Source organism: Camelina sativa, chromosome 3 (genome assembly GCF_030686135.1).
Source record: "Camelina sativa cultivar CO46 ecotype springtype chromosome 3, ASM3068613v1".
NCBI classification, from domain to species: domain Eukaryota; kingdom Viridiplantae; phylum Streptophyta; class Magnoliopsida; order Brassicales; family Brassicaceae; genus Camelina; species Camelina sativa.
This window is the reverse complement of record NC_141882.1, coordinates 13,968,532-13,996,095: the sequence shown is the minus strand read 5'-3', so window position 1 is coordinate 13,996,095 and position 27,564 is coordinate 13,968,532. Positions and strand designations below refer to the sequence as shown.

Below are 27,564 nucleotides of genomic sequence, written 5' to 3'. Positions count from 1 at the left end.
CATGTTTGACGCGCATAGTATCGGAGCCAACGTAACTGACAAAATCATGAATTAGCCGTTGAGTGACGACTTTTTATCATTTTCTTCTCTCACCACTCTTTATTTCTTTCTTCTCTTCTCCCCCAAAAAGGAAGAAACCCTAAGAAGCTTTGGTTTCACCAAAAATGGCGGATTTTGGGTATTTTTCGGATACAGACGATTCAGCAGTAGAAGAGCTGGTTTCTCAAGCGAAGGAGCTTTCGGCTTTGGAGCAAATAGCTGCGATCAATTGTTCCGGATTCACCGATTCAACTCTCCCCGATGATCTCGAATCTCGTTTCCGTCGCCTCAAATCTCTTCCAGCTCCTCCACGAACCGACCCGGTTTCGTCATCTTCGTCGAAGAACACGAAGAAGCATCTCTCACAGTCCAAGAGCGTGGCGACTCATCATCCCAAGGAGGATGTGAATTTCTCAGGAAATCGAAGAAATCAAGGTAAAATTCCTGGTTCCGTGAGTTTATCTGATGAAGAATCGAGTAAAATCACGAGAAACAAACGAGATCTGGACTTGAAATCGAGTTCGCGAGCTGAGCTCGTCTCTAATGGAAGTGGAGATTTCTCAGATTCTGGAAACATCAGTGAGACTAAGATTTTCTCGCCAGTGAAACAAACCAGAAAAGAGAAACGCAGAGTCGTATCATCACCATCGTCTTCTTCGTCATCTTCGATTGATTTAGCTACACCACCATCAACAGATTCAGAACCAGAGAAGAAATCAAAATCGAAATCGAAATCCTCATCATGGTTCGACAAGCTATCTCCGTCGAAGATCATCGGATCAATTTGGCGTTCGTCACCGAAGAAATCACCAACCAACAACAAGAATCTCAAAAGTTGTAAATCGTTTAACACTGCTGCTACTTACTCTTCTGGTCGAGAGAGGAACATCGATTTCGACGAGTTTTTATCTGATCTGAATGCGTTTCCAGTCGAAGATCAGAGAAAAATGTTGAAGAAAGCTCTCAAAGAGCAGCAGAAGATGAGGAAAGAAGCAGCCGCGATCATCAAAATGGCCAAACAGGCTTCAGCTAAATTCGATTTTGATGATTGAGATTGAGAGAGAGAGATTTGGGATAATTTGTGCAATTTCGGTTTTGGCTGGTTTAGTTGTTTTTGGTTATTTAGTTTCCCGGTTTGAAGATATATGAATGTAACCAGAAGTATAAATAAAATTATAATTTAGTTATATCAACTTAAATTGTAATTTCATCCTCTGATAAAGCCAAGGGCACAAAAGCTATCGTTGATTCGTTTAACATAAGTGAAACCCATCAGTCAAATAATTCATAACAATTAAGAAACCTCTCAATAAGCAGTCTTAATGAAAATTAAAGCTAATCAAACTCCATGCCGTTTCAATCTTTTCGCGTTCTCATTCGTGCCGTTTATAAACCCTTGCAAGCTTCACTCATTCTCATCACAAACATTCCAAAAAATCAAAAATGGTAACCAAAACATTCCTCTTATGCTCTCTCTTAGCCATCTTCTTCTTGTTCGCTTCCACTTCTTCAGCTCACTTGAAAAGCCTAACCGTCGAGCTAATTCACCGTGACTCTCCTCATTCACCACTCTACAACCCTCACCACACCGTCTACGACCGTCTAAACGCCGCTTTCTTCCGTTCAATCTCCCGTTCCCGCCGTTTCACAAGTACCAAAACCGATCTCCAATCCGGTTTAGTCTCAAATGGTGGCGAATACTTCATGTCCATCTCCATCGGTACTCCACCGTCCAAAGTCTTAGCCATCGCTGACACGGGAAGTGACCTAACGTGGATCCAATGCAAGCCATGTCAACAATGTTACAAGCAAAACAGTCCACTCTTCGACAAGAACAAATCTTCCACCTACAAAACCGCATCTTGTGATTCAAAATCCTGCCAGGCTTTGTCCGAACACGAAGAAGGGTGCGACGCGTCGAGAGACATCTGCAAATACCGTTACTCTTATGGAGACGAATCGTTTACCAGAGGAGAAGTTGCAACCGAAACAATCTCCATCGATTCTTCCTCTGGCTCCCCTGTTTCTTTCCCTGGTACAGCCTTCGGCTGCGGTTACAACAACGGTGGTACATTCGAAGAAACCGGATCCGGAATCATTGGACTCGGAGGCGGTCCGTTATCGTTAGTCTCCCAGCTCGGTTCTTCCATAGGCAAAAAATTCTCTTATTGCTTGTCACACACGTCATCTACAACAAACGGTACAAGCGTCATAAACCTAGGAACCAACTCGATACCTTCCAAGCCAAGCGACGATTCCGCTACTCTAACTACGCCGCTAGTCGTAAAAGACCCGGACACTTACTATTTCCTGACTCTCGAAGCAATCACCGTCGGCAAAACCAAGCTTCCATACACAGGAGGAGGATACAGTTTAAACGCCAAATCAAAGAAAACAACCGGGAACATCATAATCGATTCCGGCACTACGCTTACGCTTCTCGACTCGGGATTTTACGATGCTTTTGGTGCAGCGGTGGAAAAATCAGTGACGGGAGCTAAACGTGTGAGGGATCCACAAGGGGTTTTAACACACTGTTACAAATCCGGAGACAAAGAGATCGGTTTACCGGAGATAACAATGCATTTCACTAACGCCGACGTGAAGCTGAGTCCGATCAACGCGTTCGTGAAACTCAGTGAAGATATGGTTTGCATGAGTATAATCCCGACAACTGAAGTTGCTATCTACGGGAACTTGGTTCAGATGGACTTTCTAGTCGGGTATGACTTGAAGACCAAAACTGTGTCGTTTCAACGCATGGATTGCGCTGGTAACTTGTGAAGCTAAAGCGATGTCGTCTTATTGATCTGATATCCATAATTATCTCAAATTTAATAAAATACTCAGTATTAATAATATCTTTACTTTTTTAGAAAGAAAACCTCAGAAACAAATAGCTCCAGCACCCAGTTTTAGTCCAATAACGCTTTTAAGTGAAGCCAGACCGACGAAAATGACTAATTTTTATCTATTTATTTTGAAAGCGATTGACTAATTATTTAAGCTAGTTGAAATAATTTCTATTTTCTAAAGTTATATGATAAATGCCTTTTAACAAAAAAAAAAAGAAAAAAAAAAGTTATATGATAACCTCATGTTGAAAATGATATTTAGCTAATAAAACAAAGATATGGGCATATATCACCCTGAGGTCCAATTAATATTTGCCATTAAATATATAGAATAATAAACTTTTCATAAAAACAAAAATTAAGACGTCATTAAATTAAATATGAAGTTAATGAGTACAAAAATGAAGACCACTCAAATAAAGAAAGTGTTGGAAACCGAAGGAGGAGTAGCTAGCTGCTTCAACTTTCTCCACTATAACTCATTCTCCATTGTCGTTACCTTTTTGTTTTTGTTTTTTTTTTTCTCTACGACTGTTACCTGTAAAGAAAAGAGTTAAGGATCCATTACTTTATCTCCTCTGTTTCCTCAATCTGAGAAATTTTTAACTTAACCCTTTTCCCCAAATCTCTTGATCTATCATCGGTTGGTAGTACTGAAGAAACCGAACTTGAAGCTACTTAGAAATTGAGTTTTGGTTTTAAAAGACATGGAAGCTATAAGAAAGCAAGCGGCGAAACTCAGAGAGCAAGTCGCCAGGCAACAGCAAGTGGGTGGTGGTTTCTTAATTTTTTTTTCTAGATTTCTGTGTTCTTAGATTACTGAGATAATTTGTTTTGTGGGTATCAATAAAGGAGGAATCTTTGAAGTGGGAGATGGTTTAATTTATAACTTTTGGGAGTAGATAGGATTGTCGAGGTAGGAATTGGTTATGTAGTTAGGTGAAAAGTATGGACTTTGCTTGTTTTAGGCATAGGTTACCTTATAATTTCTAAATTTCAGACAAGATTTGTGTAGGCTTCTTTTATTTGTACTATAAAATATATGGTTATTGTGTAGGCGGTTTTGAAGCATTTAGGGCATGTTAACGCGGATGCTGTTGTTGTTGATGAAGAAGAGCTTCATTGTCATCAGAAGCTTCAAGATCTGTATAGCTCTACTAAGGCTGCAAAGGTAAAAGAGTGATTTAGTTTAGGTTTTTTTTCCTTAGGGTGTCTCGGATAATTTAATCTTCATTGGTGTTTTGGTTTATTGAAAATTTCTTCTGTTCACAGCGTTTGCAAAGGAACATTGTTCGTGGACTCGAAGGTTTCATTGCCACAGGCACGAAAGTTGTAGAGATTGGTAAGTTCTTGTTTTCTACCTGATCTCATATACATATTTCTTGGGATCAAATTTGTAATGTTCTACTGTATGTCCATAGGGTTGAAGTTTGCTGAAGATTTTAAGAAATATGGAGATGAGAATCCTGATGCTAATACTCCTCTCTCAAGAGTTGCACATCACTTTGGTACCTCTTACAAGTCGGTGGAAGGCGAGAGGGAAACGCTCCTTGGAGTTCTTAGTGAGCAGGTAAACTTTTTGGAACATTTTCATTTCATTCTCTATTCTTTTACCTGCCAGGGTCGCTCGAGAACATGTAATAAAGCTTTAGACTTTCGTTTGTTTAGGTTTGTGAGCCAATTCGTACAATGATATATAGTGCGCCTTTGGAAGATGCTAGGCATTTGGTGAATCACTATGACAGGCTGAGACAAGAAGTTGAAGCTCAGGTAAAAATCCTATTGAACCTCTCTCTGGTTTGCTTTGAGGCTATTTGAAACTTCTTGCGGTGTTGACCATTTGTGGAGGAAACACACGCTTTTTAAATAGGCAACTGATGTACTGAGGAGAAGATCAAAGTTGAAGGAATCTGATATTTCTGAAGAAGCCTACATTAAACTTAAGAATTCCGAATCGAGATTGGCGGAGCTCAAAACAAGTATGAAAACTCTTGGCAAAGAAGCTACCAAGGCCATGTTGGAAGTTGACGATCAGCAGCAGAATGTTACTTATCAGCGCCTTCGTGCTCTGGTAATCATCACTTGAATCATATTTCAGCTCATGATTATTTTACTTGTTCCTTTGATTGGATATGAAATGAAAATACCAACGCAGGTTGAAGCCGAGAGAACATATCATCGTAATGCTCTTGATATCCTCGACAAGCTACATTCTGAGGTCAGTAACTTGCTCTATATACATACTTCTGATTATGACTAGATACAATCAGTCATATGATCTGGTTTTGCTTTCTTATTCAGATGATTGCTGAGGAAGAATCTATAGGATCATCACCAAAGTCACTACCTTTACATTTAGAGGATGCTGCTTCTCTTCCCCAAGAAGAAGTGAGTTCAAATACCTCGGGAGAGATCAAATCAAATACCTCGGGAGAGATCAAATCAAATCGTCGAGAAGAAATGAAGTCTAATTCTCAAGAAGTAACCAAACCCAATCCCAAGGATGAAATGAAGTCCAGTCCTCAAAAAGAAACCAAATCCAATCACCAGAAAGAACTCAAGTCTAGTCCACAGGAAGAGATCAAGAAGTCCAATGGATCTGATGATCATCACAACCATCAACTTCTCAGTCAGAATGATTCTTACTTTCTTGCAAAGGTAAAGCCTTTAAAAACTCTTAACTCTGATTTGAGTCGATTTTACAAATTCAGAGGAGTAAAGAGTTATGTTTTCTTGTTTTTGGCAGGTTGTGCACCCGTTTGATGCTCAAGCCCCAGGGGAACTCAGTCTAGCTGTCGATGATTATGTAATTGTGCGACAGGTACATTCCCTGCCACCCGTGTTTAACAATACATACAAAACAGAAAAACATGATTTTAACAATTTGGTTGTGTTTGATGAAACAAAATTTCAGATGGCTGGAACAGGCTGGTCAGAAGGAGAATACAAGGGCAAAGCCGGATGGTTTCCTTCTGCTTACGTCGAGAAACAAGAGAAAGCTCCCGCGAGCAAGATCGTGGAAACAAACGCCAAGTAGCAGTGATCTCTTTCTTTAAACATATATATACATCCATAAAGTATGTGTAAGCTACGATTGTGTGTTTTTCTTCCGTCGTCTTACATATCATCATAAGCTCATACGTAAGTATGATTAGGTCAAGATATGTATCCACGAGTAAATATGATCTGTGTAAGAGATACGATACGATTGTGCTTTTTCTTCCTCTTTCTTAAGTCTTAACTCTCGAGTCGATTTCTCCATGATGAGAATCCTGTTTTATCTTCTGTAATCTAACTCTAATTATGATAATATGATCTTTCAGTTTCTTGTTTCAGTACCTCTCGTAAAGCTTGCTTCTTTATAAATCTAAGTTGAAATCAGCTTCAGAAACCGTACAGAGTTTGAATCGTAAAGACTCTGTTTTTGTAATGTTTATGTACACGAAAGTTCAGAACTTTTAACATTTTCATTACATTTGTTTTGTTTTGGGACAAACCATAAAAACTGTAACGCCTTTTTTGGTGGTAAGCACAATTGTATTCTGCTGACATGAGTATGGGTTCTGTACAAACTCCATCACTTCTTATGTACAATAAGATGCTCAAATCTCTTGCTGAGACAAAGAGTTACACGAAAGTTTTGGCTTTGTTCGGTGAATTGCGAGGACAAGGCTTGTATCCTGATAGTTTCACTTTACCGGTTGTTCTGAAATCAATTGGTCGTTTGAGGAAAGTTCTAGAAGGTGAGAAGGTTCATGGTTATGCTGTGAAAGCTGGGCTTGAGTTCGATTCTTAAGTATCTAATTCACTCATGGGGATGTATGCTTCAACGGGTAAAATGGAGATCACTCATAAAGTGTTCGACGAAATGCCTCAACGAGATGTTGTTTCTTGGAACGGGTTGATTTCTAGTTATGTTGGACATGGGAGGTTTGAGGATGCTGTTGCTGTTTTTAAAAGGATGAGTCAGGAGACCAATTTGAAGGCTGATGAGAGTACGATTGTGAGTACTCTTTCAGCTTGTTCGGTTTTGAAGAATTTGGAAGTTGGTGAATGGATTCATAAGTATGTTGTCACAGAATTTGAAATGAGTGTTAAGATTGGGAATGCATTGGTTGATATGTTTTGCAAATGTGGGTGTCTCGATAAGGCTAGAGCTGTTTTTGATTCGATGAGAGACAGGAATGTCAAGTGTTGGACTAGCATTGTTTCTGGGTATGTTAGTAATGGTAAGATTGATGAGGCGAGAGAGTTGTTTGAGAGAAGTCCTGTAAAGGATGTTGTTCTGTGGACAGCTATGATGAATGGTTATGTTCAGTTTAACCGGTTTGATGAGGCACTGGAATTGTTCAGGTGCATGCAGACTGAAGGAATCAGGCCTGATAATTTCGTACTAGTCTCTCTCTTGACAGGTTGCGCGCAGACGGGAGCTTTAGAGCAAGGGAAGTGGATACATGGGTACATACGTGAGAATAGAGTTACAGTAGATAAAGTAGTTGGTACTGCTCTTGTAGACATGTATGCAAAATGTGGATGTATTGAGACAGCTCTAGGGGTTTTCTATGAAATGAAGGAGAGAGATACGGCTTCATGGACATCACTTATCTACGGTCTTGCAATGAACGGGATGTCAGGGAGAGCTTTGGATTTGTATAACGAAATGGAACATATCGGTGTTAGACTAGATGATATAACCTTTGTTGCGGTCTTAACAGCTTGTAATCATGGTGGATTTGTAGAGGAAGGACGTAGGATTTTCTATTCAATGAACAAAGTACATAAGATCCAGCCTAAGTCAGAGCACTGCAGCTGTCTGATTGACCTACTATGCAGAGCTGGATTATTAGATGAAGCAGAGGATTTGATAAGTGAAATGCGAAGTGAAAACGATGAAACTCTTGTTCCTGTGTACTGTTCTTTGCTTAGCGCTGCTCGGAACTATGGGAACGTAGAAATAGCTGAACGGGTAGCGGAAAAGCTCGAGAAAGTGGAAGTAAGTGATTCCAGTGCTCATACTCTGCTGGCAAGTGTATACGCATCTGCTAATAGATGGGAAGATGTAACGAATGTGAGAAGGAGAATGAAAGATATGGGAATCAGAAAGTTTCCTGGTTGCAGCTCCATCAAGATTGAAGGGGTTTCTCATGAATTTATTCTTGGAGATGATCCATCATATCACCCAAAAATGGATGAGATCAACTCAATGCTGCATCAAACGACAAATCTGATGGTGGGTTTGGAACATGAAGAAATTGAAATTTGATAACTTTCTTGTATATTCTCTAACGAGTTCCCTTAAATCATTGACATTTGTTTCCCTGCTTTTAAGTAATCATGAATATAAGCTAATGAATCGATATGAGTTTGAAATCAGGTTCTTTAACTGAACCAAGATTTTGACTGAGACTGAGGAAGAAGAAACATGGATTATTTCAAAAGAAGAATTCAGAGTTTTTCTACAAAGGTCGCAACTATACAATTCAATTTCATGTTCAAATAAAGTTTCTTTTTCCAAAAATCTGAACAAAAAAAAAGAAAAGGAAGGGGCTGAAAATGAATGGCTCAAATCTTGTAAAACTGGAGGGCAAAAGTAAATGGCAACACAAACACAAAGACTCTGTTCCATTACTGGAGGTTGATGGATCTTCATTGGCATTTGCAGGTTTTCTTGGGGGGAGCAAAACTGTAATGGAATAGACACAAGGCATCTGGAAATTCCCAAATAGATTCTGTTTACTTTTTCTCAGGTGGTGAGTTCATGCAATCAATCGGAGCCGGAATCATAAAATTCGCTGGGGCAAGGAGTCATGACTTCTGATTCAAGTAACTGGACAACCCGATGCATCGTGGGACGCTCTTCTGGACTCGACGACACACACTGTGTTGCTATTGATAGAAGAGCATCCAAGCTCTCTATCTGCATTCCTTCACAGTTTGGATCAACGATCTCCCTTGGCCGTTTCTCGCTGATTAAGAACTTTAGCTGCAAAAAGATCATTAACCAAAAGTTCGTTTAATCAAATTTATCGGAATCAAAACATCAATATCAAAACAAAGAATGTCATTTGCGTACCCAACCAACAACGTTAAGGCCTTTCTCAATGAAGGAAGCATCTGTTGGTCGTTTCCCACTCAAGATTTCAAGAACCAAAACCCCGAAACTGTATACATCTGTTTTCTCGGTTGCTCTACCGCTTTGCATATATTCTGTCAAGTCAAAGTCAGATGGGAAACTCTCAGCATTTCGAAGATCAAATCTTTAGTAAGTGAAGACTCTCAAAAGGCCTTTACCTGGAGCTAAGTACCCAAATGTGCCTGCAACAATGGTTGTAATATGGGATTCTTCGTCTTCCAACAACTTGGCTAGACCAAAATCCGACACCCGTGCCTGGAGATTGCCATCAAGCAAAATGTTGCTCGACTTTATATCACGATGTATAATCCTAGGAGAACAATCATGATGCAAATATGATAACCCTTTCGCAGCTCCTATGATGATATTTACACGCGAATCCCAGTCCAGTTGCTCGCCTCTCTCTACTAATTCAAGAAACCAAACATTCTCAGTGAAATATTCATAATATGGAAGAGAGTTGTACAGAGGAGATTGGTGATACCATGAAGTGCTTCATCAAGGCTACCACCGGGCAAGTAATCATATAACAGTAGCTTTGATGTTGGCGAATTGCAATATCCACGTAGATTCACGAGGTATCGGTGTTTGATGCTGCCAAGAATCTCAAGCTCCCGCTCAAAAAAACGATCAAACCCTTCGTTTAATTTAAGAATTCTCTTCAATGCAAAAACGTTGCCATCATCCATGGCCAGCTTATACACTGTTCCAAAGCCCCCACATCCGATAATGTGCTCTTCATTCAGCATTTCCAGCTTCTTAATAATATCTTTGGAAGAGTAAGGCAAATCTCCGTGGAACATCACAATAGAAGCACCTGAATTGAGAAAGTCATAATGAAGCTTTTGGAAATGGAGGGAAATTGATTTTTTTTCCGAGATAATATCAACAAAAATAAAAATCAACATGGCTCACCTCCACCAACATCCTTTGCAAGGCTTTTAATCTCGACTTTACCGAGCTTTTTATATAAAAAGCATCCCCAGAAACACATCAGTGACACTAGAAGCAGCGCACCTACGGTTGCTGATGCACTAATAAGCAGCTTACCCGAGTTTTTCTTCGGATTTTGACCTATAATGTAGAAGACACCAAATATTTATATCTAACTTTATTGATAGGGCCACAACAAAACCTGTATATTGACCAGAAACTTGCTAGGATGCATAGTTGCTTTACCTGATTGGGAATTTGAAGAAGGGTTTCGACTATCATCTTGGCACACGACATCAATTTGCTTTCCACACAAGTTAAGATTTCCAATGAAGCTGTAGGGGTAATGTATCAGTTTGAAAACCTTTTTTTAGTTTCAGCTGCACTAATACAGGCTAGCTAAATAATTACTGTGGTAAAAAAATCATCCCAAATATAAATGAAGCACTGAAAGGAGAAAAGGGATTTAATTGTCTTACGAGTTCTTAGAAAATCCAGGGAGCACCCCGTCAGAAGGTATTTCCCCCACCAGGAAGTTGTTTGAGACATTGCTTCAAAAGACAAAAATAAACAAAAAGATTCACAGAACTGGAATATGATCAATAACAGCGGAAGTCAGAGATTAAGGTGCTCACAAGTTAGCGAGCTTTTTCAACTGCCCAAGCGAAGCAGGGATAGCTCCACTGAGAGTGTTGCTTGACATGTCCCTTGAGGATATAATAAAAAAAGTCGAAAGTTAGTTTTAGAACACAGAAGAGAACAACCACTAATTGAATTAAGTTAAACCAAAGTAACATTATCGTGCTTCTCAATTACAGTACTTTTATAGGCTCACTAAGAGTAGAGGTATAACTAGTTCTGAATACAATGTAGTATACAAAGGTATTATGCAGTCATCCATAGGTTACCATGATCCTAAATGGTAACAGAAGTAAATGAAACAAACAGCAACAGATATTCCAGAGACCAGGAGACCGACGCATCTGCAAATATATGGAAGAGGGAAAGAAAAAACCATACAGCTTTTGAAGGCCAGGCAGGTCTCCTATCTCAGCTGGGATTGGTCCAGTGAAGTAGTTACTCTGCAAGTAACTGCAAAACCCAGTTGGACAATTTTGATGACCATGAACAACTGATATTGGTCTCTCAGAAACCATGTGGAATTCAGCATAAATATCCTGGAAAAGCGCTTACATTTCTTCCAATGCCGTGCAATTTCCCAATGCTGTAGGTATTGATCCATATAAATCATTGTTGTGAAGCATTCTGCAACGACGTACAGGTGATCAATGATCACTATCAGAGTAAGTATACTCTTAATTAATAAAATGAATTTAAGGTTAGAGAGTACATACAAGAGCCTTAAATGGTCGAGCTTTCCAATCTCAGGAGGTAAAGGTCCCATTATTTTGTGATAAGTAAGATTCCTGCGAAACAAGAAACATTAAGGAACACAAATACTGAAGATAAAAAGCTTAAACCCCAACAAGATTTCAAGACTTACAAGGTTATCACTCTCTTCGTTTTTGCATCACATGTCACTCCATTCCATTTACATGGATCTGGATCTTCTGGTCTCCACTGATGGATGAAACTATCTGATCTACTAACTGCATTTCTGAAGCTCAGAAGCGCCTCGCCTGAATGGTGTAACAAGCCAAAAAAGGATTAAAGCTCTAAAAAAACGGCGCAGGGCGCTATGAATGGTAGGTAATAAGTGAGCGAATCATATGGCAGTAAGTGTACCGTCAGGACTAATGGCTTGATTTTCGTTTGATAGTGCACAAAGCAATGAGATCAAAAGAAGCCATGAACAGCAGCTTTTCATCTCACAGATGCCCACCATGGCACTGTCCAAGCATAATATAACTACTACCAATCATTTGAGAGAAGAGCACAGATAGTCAGCTATTTGATGATCCCATGTGTCTACTATGTCCAAGTAAGAAACTAGACTCCTGAAAAACGAAGGAAATACTTATATTATCAGATTAGAAACTAGACTCCTGAAAAACGAAGGAAATACTTATATTATCAGATTACTAAGGAGCCCTGAAGAATTTGAAAATTACACTTAGCACATAACATAAGATAAACAATTGTACATAACATCATACAGTAGCCCAAAAATCAAACAACTGATTTCTCAATAACACATCAACCTATGCATGCTCTCATCTACATTTTGAGTACCTGGAACAGTGAAACTGTCCCACAAGAATCCCACCCACTCCCCTAATTCCTAATATTAGAAAAGTGAGAGTGAAAAATTCTGCCAAACAAAATTACCAAATTCAGCATCATTAACCAAAAGAGCTCAAGCTTCAATAAGATTCAAACAGTTAAAACAATCAGAAACTCAAAATCAGAAAAAAAAAAAAAAAAAAAAAAAAAAAAAAAAACGATTCCGCAAAAAGAGCCAAAAGCCAACTCTTTCCCCGACAAATATCAAAAGGTCAAAACTTCAAAGAAGCAAAAGAATTAGTACCAAGACTACAAAATGGATCCGAGAGGAAGATGAAGAGGAATTGAGAAATTGAGAGACAGAGGAAGAAGACGACTAATTGAGCTGTAAAGCACGAAAATTTATATATTAACTAATCGAGACCCAAAAATAAAAATCACTTTTTTTTTTTTTTTTGGGTTGTGTGTGTGATTTATTTTTATGGTAAGAGTGAAGAGAGAGAAAGCTAGAGAGTGTTGTGTTGTGTGTGAGAGAAGAGAAGTGTTTGTGTTTACAAATTTAATTAAGTTTTTGTAAGAGAGTTTGAGAGAAGAGAGAAGATGCTTTCTTCTCCAAAGCATACGACCAATGAGAAGAAACGAAGTGGGTCTCGCACGTGCCGATCTCGACCTCTCGCACGTGCCAACCGACGCTTTCCTATACTGATAGACAAACCCAATTATTATGCCAGCTACACCTTAGCTAGCCTCCTCCTATCTCTCTCTCTCGGTCGATACCTTCATTGGGCCCTTCTTAAGGCCCATTATACTAATTGACGAACCATAAGCCGACCGGTTTTCACAAACCGGTCGAGATTAGAAGCCATTGTTGCTGGTTTGGTTGGTCGTGTCGCAGTTTGCGTTTTTAATCGATGGCTACGGCGGCGACTCTTTCCCTGAAACCGCCGGCGAGCTTGTTCTACGGCGGGAATCAACGCGACGGAGGAAGGAGAGTCACTGTTGCACGAGTTTCTCGAGGCGAAAGGTTTCATGAGAGTATTGTTCGTCTCTCTGCTTCGACTGTGCTGTTTCTCGGGTTAAGCAGCCTTCGCGTCTGTTCTCCTGCCTCAGCTCGATTACTACCTCAGCCGATTGTGGCTAAGGAGAATGAAATCAACACAGAAACTATATCTGGTGCGTGAAATTTGAACATCTTCGTTACTCTTTGGGTTTCAATACATTTGAATTTTGTTGTCTAATGGAATGAGTTTTACAGGTGAAGTGAATCATGAAGTTGAAGAAGCAAAATTGGAAGCAGACTTCGAAGCTTACAAAGCTAAAGTGTATTCTCTGACTGTGCCGTTAAAACTCGTTGCCTTGCGTGGCTCAGTGCCACCATCATGGATCAAGGTTGTCTTAGTTTTTCACTTCTCTGTGTTCCATTTCTTATTTTGAATCTTAGCTTATTAGCTGAAATTGTATGTTTTTTGGATCGAGTTTAGGAATTTATGAGCTCACAAGGGAAGAGAGTGAGGTTAAAGACTCGGTTTCTAGCAAATCTTGAAGAGATTTTCTTTGATCTATGTAAGCCTAGTAAAAAGGGGAAAAAGGTTCTGCTTCGACTGCAGCAGCTGATATGATTAGTATTGGTGATTCTTGGCTGAGTTATGCTATTAAGCAAAAGCTGATTGAGCCAATGAAAGGGATTGAAGATCAAGATTGGTATAAAGGCTTGAGTGAGAAATGGAAGGTGAGAATTTAAATCAGTGGTTTTAGCAATATGAATATATCAGTCGTTGTGCAAGGGATGGATTTCTACATTGATCAAATAAATTGAGTTTGTTAGGTAGGTCTGGATGATATATGGTGATACAATAACACTAACTTGGGAGAATTTAGAGGCATAGTCTTATATGTGTTTCAAGTTTCTTCCTCTGTAAACTTGGAAATGTTCTTAGGGTTCATTTCATGACTTAGAAAGTCTCAGATTTATCTCCGCAGGAACTATGCGGGAGAAAAAGCTCCTGACGGTGAAACGTGGGCTGTCCCATATCGCTGGGGCACCATTGTAATAGCATACAAAAAGAGCAAATTTCAGAATTACAAATTGGCTCCGATAGAGGTTTGTATACTTTATATTGAAACGCTATCTTAAAAGAAGTGAATATCAGTGAACCTTTTCTCTGGCTTTAGGACTGGGATGATCTGTGGCGACCCGAGCTTGCAGGGAGGATCGCAATGGTGAATTCTCCTAGAGAGGTTATTGGTGCTGTTCTCAAATACATGGGAGCATCATACAACACGACAGACCTGGATTTACAAGTTGCTGGAGGAAGAATCGCCGTGGAAAAAAATCTAGCATCACTTATGAAACAGGTTTTTGCCTTTTTACTATCTCTCCATACCCTAAAGACTAAAAGAGAGCACATGAGTTTAACATGTTTCACTTAACATCTATAGTTATTGAGAAAAAATGACAATGGTGGCTGATCTTGTTTCCCTTTTTGCTTATAGATTAGACTGCTTGACAGTAACAACTATTTAAAAGCTTTCAATGTCGGAGATGTCTGGGTCACTGTTGGGTGGAGCAGCGATATTATCCCTGTCGCAAAACGTATGTCTAATGTTACAGTGATTGTTCCCAAGTCCGGGGCCACCTTATGGGCTGATCTATGGGTAAGTGACAGTCTTCAACTTTCTTGATATTCTGAATGCTACCATGTAACATATCCGGACACTAACCCCTGAAGCATCATCGTTATTCAAAGGCAATCCCGGCTGTTTGTGACTCTGGTTTAGAAGCAGAAAAGATAGGAGGACGAGTCCGAGGCCCATCTCCAATAATCCACCAGTGGATAGAATTCTGCTTGCAACCCGCAAGATCATTACCCTTCACACGGGAAGTGATTCCTGGTGCATCTCCTTCAGCTCTTGAGGGTACTCTGGTTAAACAACCAAAAGAAGCAAAGAAAGACAGATCAAAACTGGACACAAACCTCATCTCAGGTGTTCCTCCTCCAGAGATTTTGTCTAAGTGTGAGTTCTTGGAACCTTTACCAGAGGCTACGCTATTGGAATACCAGCTTCTGATTGATACTGTAAAGAAGCAAAACCAAAGACCTGGCCTTATGGAGAAACTACAGGACATTGTTTCGATTCGGGTTCCAGGTTTTAGGACAAAGCTTGACTCCGAGATGAAGAAAAATATTTGAGAGACTGACAAAAAGTGGAAATAGAATTTTTGTATTATTAAATAGAGCAACTTTTTACATTGAAAACAAAAAAAAACCCAAAAAATCTTCTCTCGTGCCCTCGTTCTCTCCTAACAAAGTAATGAAATATCATGTCATGAGGAGCGGTGAGAGATTGCATTTCCTGACGTTATTAGCCATTTGTATCACTGAGCAAAGATGCCAAAGTAGAAGATTGAGCAAGCAAAAGCAATAACAAAGCAGAAACATTTGTTTAATTTAAACGAAACAAATAGCCAAATACAATAACCAAACATCATTATTCAATTTATGTGATTTAACAGGTAAATTAGTCATTATTCAATTGAATAATGATGTTTGGTAAATTAGTCATTTTCAAGGCATAGGTCATTTTATTAGACTAGTAGAAAAAAAGGAACAAAATTTGAGGAAAAAGGAAACTCCCGTTACTTGACATTCTCATCATTAGCCAAATTAAGCGGTGTTATTTACAAAAACAAAAAATTGATATAGGGAAAGGTAATGTTTTCCTTTGGACCTAAAGCCAAAAAATAATTTTACTCGGGACTATACAGTAGTTCTTAAAACCAAAAAGCATCATGACTAATAAATATACCGTGGTTATTTGTGGTCGCATTAATATTAGCTATGAGTAGCCGAAGCGTTTCATATTCCTCTACTCAGTTAGTTGCTTTATAAGTCCAGTGACTCTGCGTATTCTCGAATTTGGTTACTTATAAAAAAAAATTATTGGCTGTGCTTCGAATTCATATTGTAATCTACCTCTCTCTCTTTCTCTCTCTCTCTCATTTTGGGTCTGTAGTTTAAATTGTTGGTTTTGTTTAGTTAACAAATTTGGTTGTTTGCCACTTGGGTTGTATGATTCATTTAACCTATCGATTCATGTTCTGGTAGTTTGATTGCAAGGAGTCTTCTTCATCAAGATCAATGGAGAAGCAATATGAAAAGACACTACAAGAAAACAAGTCTTTTGTGAGGAAAGGTTGCGACGGAGGACAGCTCTCGCAAATTTGCGGTAGATTTGCAAGGGATTTACGAGAAAACCAAAAACCATAGCACATCCCTCGCAAATTTGCGAGGAACTCAGTCGTCGCAAATCCATCGCAAAATTGCACGGGATTTACGACAAATTCGCTGGGAATGTCCCATCCCTCGCAAATCCATCGCAATATTGCGACGATTTTGCGAAAACATATTCCATAGCAAATTTGCTATGGAATTGCGAGTGAATTGCGAAAACTATAGCAAAGTTAGGATAATGATTTTTTATAAATATTACAAAACTTAATATAATTATTCTGAAATACATTTGAATTTGTTCATAAGGTGAATTTACTAACTTTTAACATTATTTTAATGGTTTTTACAAATTAGATATTCTAAGTTTGCGACATAATCGCGATTGATTTGCTAGACCCATAGCAAATTCGTCGCAAATCCATCGCTAATTACACAAAACATAACAATTCCCTCGCAAATCAAAACCCTTAACCCTTAACCCTAAACCCTAAAGACTAATTACATTATTATTAATGTTTACAAAGATGAATCCAAGACTTATAATCAAAGATAGCAGTGCAACACAAAATTCTTGGAGAATTGGACAATTTGGCAAATATTTGTCTCAATGTAATGAACATATATGTGATATAGTTTAGAACATCATCATGTTTGGAGTAAGAAGCAAAATTGGACAATTTTGCAAAATTTGATGATAGAAAAGAGTATGTACTTGAAAGTTAATTTGATTAATTTTTTAACATTACCTTTGATGGTTTTTACAAATTAGATATTCAAGGTTTGCGACAAATTAGCGACTGATTTGCTAGACCCATAGCAAATTCGTCGCAAATCTATCGCAAAATACTCAAAACATAGCAATTCCCTCACAAATCAAAACCCTAAACCCTTGAACCTTAACCCTTAAGACTAATTACATTACTAGTAATTATTAAAATGATATAATTCAATATTTATAATATAAGATAGGGCACTAATGACAATTGCAAATCCTAAACCCTAAAGATTTTGCGAGGGATTTGCTACGTTCCCTCGCAATTTGGTCGCGAAAAACTCTAAATAAGAAAATTTATATTAATTATTGTTTGTGATGCTTTTGCGAGGGACTCTAGTAAATCCCTCGCAAATTTTGCGTTGGAATTGCGACGCCATTAATTTCCTATATAAGTAAAAAACCTAGTTTGAGCGAAGCTCAAACCAACACCCGCAGCCGACAAACCCTAAACACTTCTCTTCTTCTTCCGATTTCATTCTTCTCCGGTTGCGTTCACCATTGCTTTAGGGTTTAGAGCACTTGTCTTCTCCGGTTGCCTACAAACCCTCTCATCTTTTCTCCGGTTGTCTACTCCTCCTCTCATCTTTTCTCCGGTGTCTACTCCTCCTCCCATCCCTTCTCAGGTTAGTCTACTCCTCCTCTCATCCCTTCTCCGGCTAATCTCCTCCTCCTCTCTCTTCTTCTGTTGTTTTCTAGATGGGTTTCGATTTAGGGTTTCGATTTAGGGTTTTTCGATTTAGGGTTTTTATTTCAATTTTTGGGTTTTTATTTCAATTTTTGGGTTTTTATTTCAATTTTTGGGTTTCGAATTCCATTTTGGGTTTTTATTTCAATTTTAGGGTTTTTGTTTCAGATTTTGGGTTTCAAATTCGATTTTGGGTTGCGAATTCGATTTTGGTTTTAGGGTTCTAATTATATCAATTTTAGGGTTTTTACCTAATTCGAATGTAGGGGTTTAATCTAATTTGCTTTTAGGGTTCTAATTATATCGAATTTGAGGGTTTTAATTTAGTTTTTTTTGGACTTGGTTTTTAGATGTCTTCACAAGAGAACCAAAATCATTCTGGGAGCCAAAACGTTTACAGAAGATTTATATCTTCTCAAGGGTTATCTCCTCCCATCCCTTCTCGAAGGTTACCTTCTTCTGCCTATGCTCCAAGGGTAGCTTCTCCCGCCTCCTCGCAAGGTACCTCACTGGTGATCCAAGAGAATCGTCAAGGAACCTCACCGGCGGTGGAAGATCATCTTCCACCACCGCAATCGACTTCGCGTGTCAACGAGGAGTCTCCTCAGATCTCTTTTTTTACTTTGGAAGAGCTACTTACAAGTCCCGCTCGTGCTAGCTTAAAGAAATTGGACCCTAAACGCCCTCCGAGTACTCTATGGTAAGAATGTAGTTAGGGTTGTCTAATTTTTTAGATATATTTTCATTGATCCTCATTCCTTTTTTTCTTGTGTTTTGTAGGTTTGACGAGGATCCTTCGGTTGCTGCTACTGTTCGGGCCATCTTTGAAAGAGATTTCAAAGGAGCTCATGCCAATTGGACCCAAACACTAGGTGTGGTTGTAAACCGGTGGTTTGAAACGTTTGCGGTAAGTTAAATGTTTGTTGATGTGTTTAAATTACAGATTTTGTTTTTACTTACTTGATTCTGATTTTGATTCATGTTATGTTTTTACAAGCAAACATATAACTGGGACCAGTCCATCAATGGGAGAGTTCGAGCCGAGTTTGAAAGCAAGTTGAAGACCCGGATGACTGATCAAGTGTCTTGGTGGAAGTCTAAGTGGAGAGTAAAAGGTGATGATGCAAAGCCGTGGTGGCTTGATCCGACAGTATGGGACGGCTTGGTCAAGTTTTGGTGTGAACCAAAATCTGAGGAAAAGAGCATCAACAGTCGAAATGCTCGATACAGTGATCCTGATGGCACTGGAATGCATAAACACCGGTCTGGTCAGACCTCCTTTAAAGCTCGTGCACGAAAACATGTAAGTATGTTTAGTTAGTTATTTAGTACAATTACTTATAAATTCTTGCTTTAGTCTAATACTTTGTTGTTTCATATCTTTGTTAAGTTGGAGATGACTTGTGAGGCACTTCCTGATTTCTTGAAAGTCCTAGAAGATACTCATAGGAAACCTGATGGGTCGTTTGTGGATGGATTATCTGAGAAAGTATACCATGAAGTGTCATCGAGGATAACTGAGGCTGAAACTGGGCTACGCTCAGGGGACAACATAGAGAGTAGTGCTTCTGGCGGATTGTCAGTTAGTATGAAGAACCGAATTTTTGCTGAGGTAAATTCTTGAACTTTACATAGTGTTTTGTTTTATATCTTTGAACTTTACATTGTGTCTCTAGTTTTTGTTGTTTGCAGGTTGCTCCGAAGAAGAAAAATAGGATATATGGAGTCGGTACTATGCAAACTGAAGTATCTTCAGCTCAAGTTGTTCTGACGCCTACTCCGACTGAAGATCCAGTCATTCTAGCTGAGAAGCTTTCTCAGGCCGAAGCTGTTCTTGCGAGTCAGTCTACTCAGTTAGAAGATTATGCATTGAAGTTGCAACAAAATACTCATAAGATGCATTGCTACGATGCCTACTTCGATTATCTATCTGAGAAGGACCCTGAATTTGCTGCAAGATTTCCCCGACCTGAGACTGATGCCACCAATGAGACCAGAGCAGGAGATACCGGACCTGAGACCGGAGCAGGAGATATCACGAGACCAGCTTAGGATCTCTTGTTCTTCAATTTCAGCTTATGTTTATGTGTTTGAATCTGAGAACTTGTACTTGTGTTTGATTTATGTTTTGAACTTATGTTATTATGTTTATGTAATTTTAACAACATTTTGTATTACAAGTTTAATTTCAGTTTTAATTCAAAGTTTTTTTTGGCTAATTATGAATTTTAGTTTGCCTAATTAGAAATTAATCATAATTAATTTGCATAATTAAAAATAAACATAATTACAAAATGAATAATTCCTAATTCAAATCTCAGCTGTTGCGACGGACATAAATGTTGCAAATCCATCGCAAATTTGCGAGGGATTAGCTTTAACCAAATTGCGAGGAATCTGCTATTGATATTGTCCCTCGCAATTTGCGTTGATTTTGCGACGGCATTTTTTTCCTCGCAAAATTTTCGAGGGATTTGTGACGTTAACCAATTTGCAAGAAGCGATTTGCGAGGGAAGTGTGTTCCTCGCAATTCTGTCGTTTTTGCCTATTTGCGAGGGATTTGCTATGAATTCTTCCATCGCAAAAGGCTTGTTTTCTTGTAGTGAGAAGATCACATGGATGATTAAGAATTTCTCCTCTTTGCAATCTGAGAAAGTTTATTCAGATAATTTCATAGTTGGTGACTCCAGATGGTAAGAAATCTTCTTCTCTAATTTTTTCGTTCATTTTAGGTTTATATTTCATATTGTACTTTGCTTTATTGGTTTTGGTTTTTACTTGTCAGGCGTCTTCAGGCCTATCCCAAGGGAGATACGCGTAGTAATAACAAATGTTTGTTTGTCTTTCTCAATGTTGCTGATTCAGAATCTTTGTTGCATGGTTGGAAAAGACACGTCAAATTTCGCCTAACTGTTGTTAATCAAATGTTGGAGAAACTTTCCCAACAAAGAGGTAAATTGTGTTTCTTAAGGCAGACAAAATTAAGGTCATGTTTGATGTTCTATTTGTCATAGACTTTGTCGGACTTTGTGTTGCTGCTAGATTCTTTTTTATGTTTTGTACAGTTCTTGTTTTGACTTAAGTTCTATGTTTGTGACTTTATATATAGTATCTCAGAACTGGTTTGAAGAGACGTTCAAAAGCTGGGGTTTCTCTAAAATGCTTCCCCTTGCCAAACTTGTTGACCAAAATGATGGTTTTTTGATGAATGGAGAAGTCAAGATTGCAGCCGAGGTTGGTGTTCTTGAAGTTGTTGGCAAATCAGATGTAGTAGAGGAAACTTTATTAGTTAATGAAATTGTCGAATGCAATGGGTTTCAAGTTCTTCCTTCACAGGTACGAAAACTACTTGTAAACTATATAAGTCACTTTCTTGTACAGGTTGCATATTTGGTTTGTGGTATGTTTTGAGATCTCGAAAAAAATGACATCTGAGATGGTTTTGTCACGTACGTGCAGGTAGAACTGTTAACAATCTGTTCGAAGAGCACCCATACATTGCATCAAAATTCCGTCCGAAGAACCCACATCTGAGAACAACATACTTGGATAGCCTACTAAGCTTGACTGAGATCCTGTGCCAGTCCCCTGAAGAACTCTCAACTGATGATCTGGCCAGTGCTTATTCTACACTAATCTGTGTGACAAAAGCGGGGTTTCAGTTGGATTGGTTCGAGGAGAAACTAAGAGAAGTTGGTGAGACTCGTGTGCAAGAAATTGAGGAAGAGTTGGAGGGCATGAAGGCTCTGCTGGAGTTCTTACGATGATGTTGTTTTATGAATTGAATTGTTGTAGGCAGTTGAGAGTTTGGCTCTAATCTTTGTTTTGAAACTTTTCTTGTCAGTGAGGTTTCCTTAAGTTTCTTTTATTGCGCTTTTGTTTCTTCTTGGAAAAGAAATTCAAAAAATGTCTTAGTGTCTCAATTCATGCTGAGGATACATGTTATCTAATAGACATGTGAAGATGACTACAGTCTACAGACAGTGATGATGATGCTTGTGCTGATATTAAATCAGTTAATTTCTCACATAAGAATAGTGTAAATTTGGAACCTATCTAACAGAGAAAGAACTAAAAGAACAGCTGCGATGGTTGGATAAGAAGATATTTGGTTCATCAAGCTTCTTCTTATATATGTGTCTTTAGCTCTCTTTCTTGATTTGATTTTACATGTCCCCTTCCTTTGTTGGATCTTCCACAAGTTGCTCAGAGACTGCATTTGTGTCTTTTCACTTCCTCAAGAATCTTGTCTGTCTCCATACTTCTCTGTTTTCAATTTCCCGATAATATTCTCCAACTATAAATCAAAAACCAATAAAGGTTTAAAGCGAGTATTTTATCAGACTTGATGGAAGAATTAAGAGAACAAAATTAGAACATCACTTGATAATCAACACTTTCTCATTATTGGTCAAAGAAACGGTGTTTAAGAATGGTTTCATTTTTTTTTTTGGAAGGTCTGTTATTGTTTAAAATTGATTTAGGGAAAGTTAAGTTTTCATGAATATTTTCTTGAGACAATTTAGGCTGTGGCCCCATCGGCATGTCAATTAGGGTTAACACATGCAGGTTAACTCGATCCCATCCTGAAAAATTTTGAGCTCACGCTTAATTATATATACTAGGTTAGACCCGTGCTAAACCGCGAAATATTTTTTATAAGTATTTTTAGATATGTTAAATTATTGAAAAATAAAATTGTGTTTGAATTTTAATTTCAATTAAAAGAATTTCATTTTAAAAAAGTTAATCATATATAATCTGAAGTAAGGCTCCATTAAACATGTTTCTCTTTAAAAAAAAAAAAAAGTCTACAGGTAATCATATATCATACATTAATCACTCAATTCTAATTTCTTTGATCCAAATGTCTTCGTTTTATAACGTCATCTAGGAAGAAGTGAGAAGATTGAGAAGAGAAAGCATTTTTATTCCTAAATTAGTTTATCCATTTTTTTAAGAGAAAATCTCCTTAAACAAAAATTAAAAGTGGCACTTTGACTTTAAACCTTCAAATTTTTAACTCCAATAATAAATTACTAAATGATTTTCAAGATTTTGTCACTTAAAATCTTGAAAATGACTTATATTTTAATGGGCACAAAAAAAATAAATGGAAAAATGATTCTATCAATGGTATATAGTTATTTTTATTTTAGTTTTTTTTTTAACATCTAAGCAATTATATTAATCATAAAAGTATTACATAATACATGAAACCATTGAAATACAACCATTGAACCAAATATAGGAAATTGAACACAATTTCGATGAAGAAGTGGAAGTGACTATGCTTTCCAACCGGAAGCCTTACTGGCAACAGATAAAATCTGTTAAATCCCCTCTTCATATACTTGTAAAAGGCTTAACATCTTATAGATGAAACTCCCAAATGCTTTTCGCATCACTTTGATTAAATAAATACTCTGATATGTTGCTTCAAAAGGATCAGGATCATGTCTTTCATATCGCCATATCCATTGTGTGTGGTTAGTGACCCCGATTTCCTTTTTCGTAGAGCCTGAAGAATCTGTTCCTGGGACAGCGAGACCATCATCACCATCATTGGACCATGACTCTGAACAGAGGAAAACATCACATAAGCCCATTCCTTCGATCACACAGATTTTTCTACTGATACCCGGATCAAATACCCAAATGATTTCTTCAAACCATATGTTTGAAGAAAATTCATCGGTTAAGAACCAGAGATGACGCCAGTGAAAGAAACCACTGGAAATAAACTGTATATGAAGGAATATATCACGCTTCAAACGGATCGACATGACACAGGACAAGAGACATCGGTAGAGTGACTCTTCCAATCTTGAATTTGGCAACGGCGTTAAATGAAACTGATAAGAGTTTGTCTCCATTGCAAACATGATCATAAACGTTGTTACCATCTCAGAAGAGAAAATAGATCGGAAAAGAATTCGATTAAAAAGTGTGTCTCTCATCATAATTATTAAGAATAAAAGAAGAAAAACTAGAAAAATGAGAAAAGAACCACCGGCAAACGCCGGCAGTCCTAAAAAACGGACGAAACTGTTGAAGATCTTCTTTGTTGTCGCCAAGGGGTAGAGAGAGAGTTACGGTTTTTTTTTTTCAACCTTTCAGAAATTTATTTATTTTAGTTAAAAGTAACTTTTATCACTAATAATGTATTTTAAAATTATTGAAAACTAAATGGAAAACATTTTTTAAAAAGTTATCGTTTATCATTATAAATATCATTAAAACATTTTTCAGATTTTTTTTATCATTAAATTAAATTGACTTTTTGTTTCTCTATTCAATTTTAGAATATAATAATTTAAAGTAACAGTAGTAATTTTGTTAATTTTATATATATATATATATATATTAACGATATAGAAATCACATTAATATTTAATTTTTATTAAAATAAAAATATTATTAAAGTCAAATCATTATTTGGCCACATACATTCTATCATCTTCCCTTCTCTTAACTTTAATCAGATCAAAAGTTATGTGATAAGAGTAAATAAAATGACAAAGGATACAAAAAATCGATAATTGGAAAACAACATATACAAATGAAGTCCAAGAAGAAAAATAAACTTAATGTTGGGCATTTGTCCAGAGCTTGTCACCTCTTATCATAAAAGCAGATAATATCCATTTAGTATAGGAAAAAGCGTTACTTGTAATTTAAGTAACGTATTTGAGCTGATGCATCATTCTGAAAGCACAAAACATACCTCTCTCTTCTCTAACCAAATCATCTCGACTCCTCAAGCCATGACAAAGATCCAGCGATCAAGAACTTGCTAGGTAAGTTCCCAGGTAGTGGTGCTAAATACGTTATCTTCTTCCTCAGTATATCAACTTCCATCATTTACACAATGACACAAACACAGAGAAATTGTTGCATCATAAAAAAAAACAAAGAGAAAAGAAAGAAACATCAAAGAAACGTGAGGACCAAAAGAAACAAAAGCTTTTGATTTTGGACACAACAAGAACTTTTTAGAGATTACCTTGAGCCAATCTGGTCTGGTTCTTCTGCGTATAAGACATCGATAAAAAAAAGGCAGCAGATCGCGATCATCGATATTTAGTCACCCTCAACAGATTTGAAACCCGGTTGGACCTGATTGGCAGAGGTGATACTGAAGCTTGTGGTCCACCACCAATTCGGAAGACTTGCAGATCACTAAAGCTTGATGTATTGGCATACGGAGAGAGTTTTTCGATAGACCGTAAAAATATTTCATGAAAACTAAGCTTTTTAATTTTGAATTTCATTTCCAATGGCATGAAAATTGGATAACTGACCACTACCTGGATATTGTACTCTGTTTCAATATTTCAGGACGTTTACCTGAATCCTAAACGTCCTTCAACTTTGATGGTAATCTTTGTCCGTGGCTACAACTCCACCAGACTTGTGAAGAAGCAAGCAGAGTAATTAAAGAAGAAGCAATTCATTTCAAAACATAAGAGATGTGAAAGTTTAAGTTAAACTTTCAATCCATCATATGTTTCTTCTCTTACAAAGAAAGCATAATGTTGTTCTCTTTCTTTCTTCTCTTTTGTTTACCATTATTGCCCACAACGTTAATTTAATTTATATTCAAGCATGATGGATTGAAAGAAGAGAACAGTCTATACTCTCTGTAGCATGTAAATAGAAGAACGTTCAAATATTCAAGATGATCCAGGTTGCAATTACTCAGATTCAGGATCTCTTTTGCTAGGCTAGAAGAACAAAACTACGTTACGAAAAACTCCCGGGATCAGATAAGCGAATGAATTATCTACTCCCAAGCTTTTGTAGCTTTCATCTTCTCAGAACACGGCTTAAGCTACAAAAATATAAAGTTTCCTCAAATTCTTACCAATTTATTAACAGAAATCAAAACTGAAGTTGAAACTGGTCATGATACCTTGGGAAGAGAAGTAGACAAATTGTAGCAGATACAAGGACTCTGTTCAAGCAAGGCTTTGTGCTAGTAGCAGAAGCTGCGGTTCACCTGTTTGCAACCAAAATAAGGTGTTAAGAATCATAATCTTGTGTCAGAGAGCATATACTGAAACGATGGAACAATAAGCTGTGTGAAGCATTTAACCTAGCAACAATGCTCGCAACAGATTCGGTTTCAAGACCAGACTCGTAAGCAAAGAGTGGGCCATAATGTGAATCTCCATAGCTCATAGGCAACTGCTCTGTGTTTCTAAACCATGTAATAGGAAGTTTTCCACTAAAGTCCCAAAAAGAGCATCACTGAACTTGACAGCAGGATTCTTCTGACAGCATCATCAATCCGGGTGACAGGAATTACTTTGTTTTTCACCAAGGACGTAAGATCATTGGCAAACTCAGTAAAGTTGAAGGGGACCATGACCTGTGCATATGTAACATTATTTCATTAGCCAATACATACACAAGTACCATTTTCCTTTCCCAATCCAGGAATGTCTGTGAAGTTCGAAACACAAACCATATCAATTCCAGCTTGAACTGCAGCTCGGACGGAAGCTGTGTAGTTTGTATGCGGTGGTGAGGAAATCATATCAACACCTTGCCGAAGTAAAAGAACCCCGCACATAATCATAGAGATGATAAGTTGGAATTAGAACTCAAAATCAACTCCTTGAACTAAGAATTCACACATGCTCTATAAAAGGTTCTATTCACGACTCTTCAAAATACATCAAGAAAGGGCAATATTCATTTAGAAATACTACTGCCAGAACACAGAGCATGTGCATTGATGTTAAGGGTACCCTTAAGATACCTTGTGATAAGCTCAGTATTTGCATGCATCTTCTCACCATTCCAGCTTGACTATGAAACCATCACTGTGGTAACACCTTTGTAAATTGCATCACCATAAGCAGGCATGTGGTAAAGCAGTTACCGTGTAATTCTCATTTATTCATCGGGTTGTCCCACCATCTCCCACATAATGCTTGGCACATGCTGCAATTTTATCCCAGACAAAATAACACGCATGAAAAGAAGAACATATTTATGTAAGGCTCATGTAAAGGATGCATCGTGAGTCTTGCCAAGATCATTCTGCTATGGAAATGACATTAGACCGTTTACACAAAATGAAGTTCCACGAAATACAAATGTCCGTTTGTAGATGATGAAGTTAGCAAGAGGGGATAGCAAACCTGGTGCTCTCTACTAAAATTAGAAATTAGAGACTCTTTTCTTTCCTTTATAAACGCCTTGAATGCCATTGTTTGAGAAGCACTGCCTTGTGAATTCGAACTCTCATTTCGCACCCTACCTGGATAGTTCTTCTGATTCTGTAAGACATAAAAATTTAGATAAACATAACTATTGAAACAAAAGATTGTAAATAAAATATAGTGAAAAGACATAACTCTACGATGAACAGACGCAACTGCATGATTTTTATAACATAAAAGACAAAACTCTACAATGAAAAGGTGCAACTGTATAATTTTTAAAAAACAAAAAAAAATATATAAAATGAAAAGGTACAACGAAATATCGCAACTGTTGTTGGTATTTATTCATATTGTTATTATTATATATGTTATATATATATATATTGATAGATAGATATAGTTTAAAAGACAAATATTTAGATAAACATAATTATTGGAATAAAAAGTTGTGAATAAGATATTGTGAAAAGACACAATTCTATAATGAACAGTTGCATGAACAGACGCAATCATATAATTTTTCTTTTTTCCAAAAAAAATATAGAATCCCT

At 37.6% G+C, this 27,564-nt stretch overlaps 4 protein-coding genes, 1 long non-coding RNA gene and 3 pseudogenes across 10 annotated transcripts; 6 read left to right on the top strand and 2 right to left on the bottom strand.

Moving 5' to 3' along the window:
- The first annotated feature begins 164 nt into the window (after positions 1 to 164).
- Positions 165 to 1,232, top strand: LOC104777185 (uncharacterized). Its single transcript, XM_010501393.3, has one exon. It carries the CDS (start codon positions 165 to 167, stop codon positions 1,089 to 1,091), a length of 927 nt encoding a protein of 308 aa, XP_010499695.1. The 3' UTR covers positions 1,092 to 1,232.
- Positions 1,233 to 1,482: 250 nt separating this feature from the next.
- Positions 1,483 to 2,895, top strand: LOC104777184 (putative aspartic protease At2g35615 pseudogene; annotated as a pseudogene). Its single transcript, XR_015586982.1, has one exon. The product of XR_015586982.1 is annotated as a putative aspartic protease At2g35615 pseudogene (transcript).
- A 226-nt stretch (positions 2,896 to 3,121) lies between these two features.
- Positions 3,122 to 6,229, top strand: LOC104777180 (SH3 domain-containing protein 1). Its single transcript, XM_010501387.2, has 10 exons — positions 3,122 to 3,661; positions 3,952 to 4,065; positions 4,167 to 4,236; positions 4,316 to 4,464; positions 4,563 to 4,664; positions 4,765 to 4,965; positions 5,050 to 5,112; positions 5,196 to 5,552; positions 5,641 to 5,715; positions 5,809 to 6,229. The coding sequence occupies exons 1-10, from the start codon at positions 3,602 to 3,604 to the stop codon at positions 5,929 to 5,931; spliced, it is 1,314 nt and encodes a 437-aa protein (XP_010499689.1). The 5' UTR covers positions 3,122 to 3,601; the 3' UTR covers positions 5,932 to 6,229.
- Positions 6,230 to 6,302: 73 nt separating this feature from the next.
- LOC104777182 (pentatricopeptide repeat-containing protein At1g31430 pseudogene) lies at positions 6,303 to 8,212 on the top strand (annotated as a pseudogene).
- Positions 8,213 to 8,301: 89 nt separating this feature from the next.
- LOC104777183 (LRR receptor-like serine/threonine-protein kinase FEI 1) lies at positions 8,302 to 12,877 on the bottom strand. Of its 4 annotated transcripts, none has more exons than XM_087504334.1 (15): positions 12,449 to 12,719; positions 12,154 to 12,232; positions 11,707 to 11,918; positions 11,465 to 11,600; positions 11,316 to 11,387; positions 11,155 to 11,226; positions 10,981 to 11,052; positions 10,596 to 10,667; positions 10,440 to 10,511; positions 10,207 to 10,295; positions 9,943 to 10,101; positions 9,512 to 9,844; positions 9,186 to 9,434; positions 8,968 to 9,101; positions 8,302 to 8,877 (listed from the first exon to the last, which is right to left on the bottom strand). In XM_087504334.1, the coding sequence occupies exons 3-15, from the start codon at positions 11,804 to 11,806 to the stop codon at positions 8,659 to 8,661; spliced, it is 1,779 nt and encodes a 592-aa protein (XP_087360460.1). In that variant the 5' UTR covers positions 11,807 to 11,918; positions 12,154 to 12,232; positions 12,449 to 12,719; the 3' UTR covers positions 8,302 to 8,658. The 4 variants fall into 4 exon arrangements, with proteins under 4 accessions (XP_087360460.1, XP_087360462.1, XP_010499691.1 ...); XM_087504336.1 differs by having other exon boundaries at positions 9,186 to 9,431; positions 12,449 to 12,697; XM_010501389.2 differs by lacking the exon at positions 12,154 to 12,232 and having other exon boundaries at positions 12,449 to 12,877.
- Positions 11,884 to 21,604, top strand: LOC104779009 (MATH domain and coiled-coil domain-containing protein At1g31390-like). The gene is made up of 6 exons (XM_087507287.1): positions 11,884 to 11,902; positions 12,378 to 12,415; positions 20,445 to 20,530; positions 20,623 to 20,789; positions 20,947 to 21,201; positions 21,297 to 21,604. The coding sequence occupies exons 1-6, from the start codon at positions 11,884 to 11,886 to the stop codon at positions 21,602 to 21,604; spliced, it is 873 nt and encodes a 290-aa protein (XP_087363413.1).
- On the top strand, positions 12,931 to 15,478 carry LOC104777179 (uncharacterized; annotated as a pseudogene). The gene is made up of 7 exons (XR_015592474.1): positions 12,931 to 13,317; positions 13,400 to 13,533; positions 13,626 to 13,873; positions 14,111 to 14,245; positions 14,317 to 14,499; positions 14,638 to 14,799; positions 14,892 to 15,478. The product of XR_015592474.1 is annotated as an uncharacterized LOC104777179 (transcript).
- Positions 21,605 to 24,291: 2,687 nt separating the features above from the next.
- Positions 24,292 to 25,830, bottom strand: LOC104777178 (uncharacterized). The gene is made up of 2 exons (XR_015592450.1): positions 25,753 to 25,830; positions 24,292 to 25,671 (listed from the first exon to the last, which is right to left on the bottom strand). It is a non-coding gene; the product is annotated as an uncharacterized LOC104777178 (long non-coding RNA).
- Between the last annotated feature and the right edge of the window lie 1,734 nt (positions 25,831 to 27,564).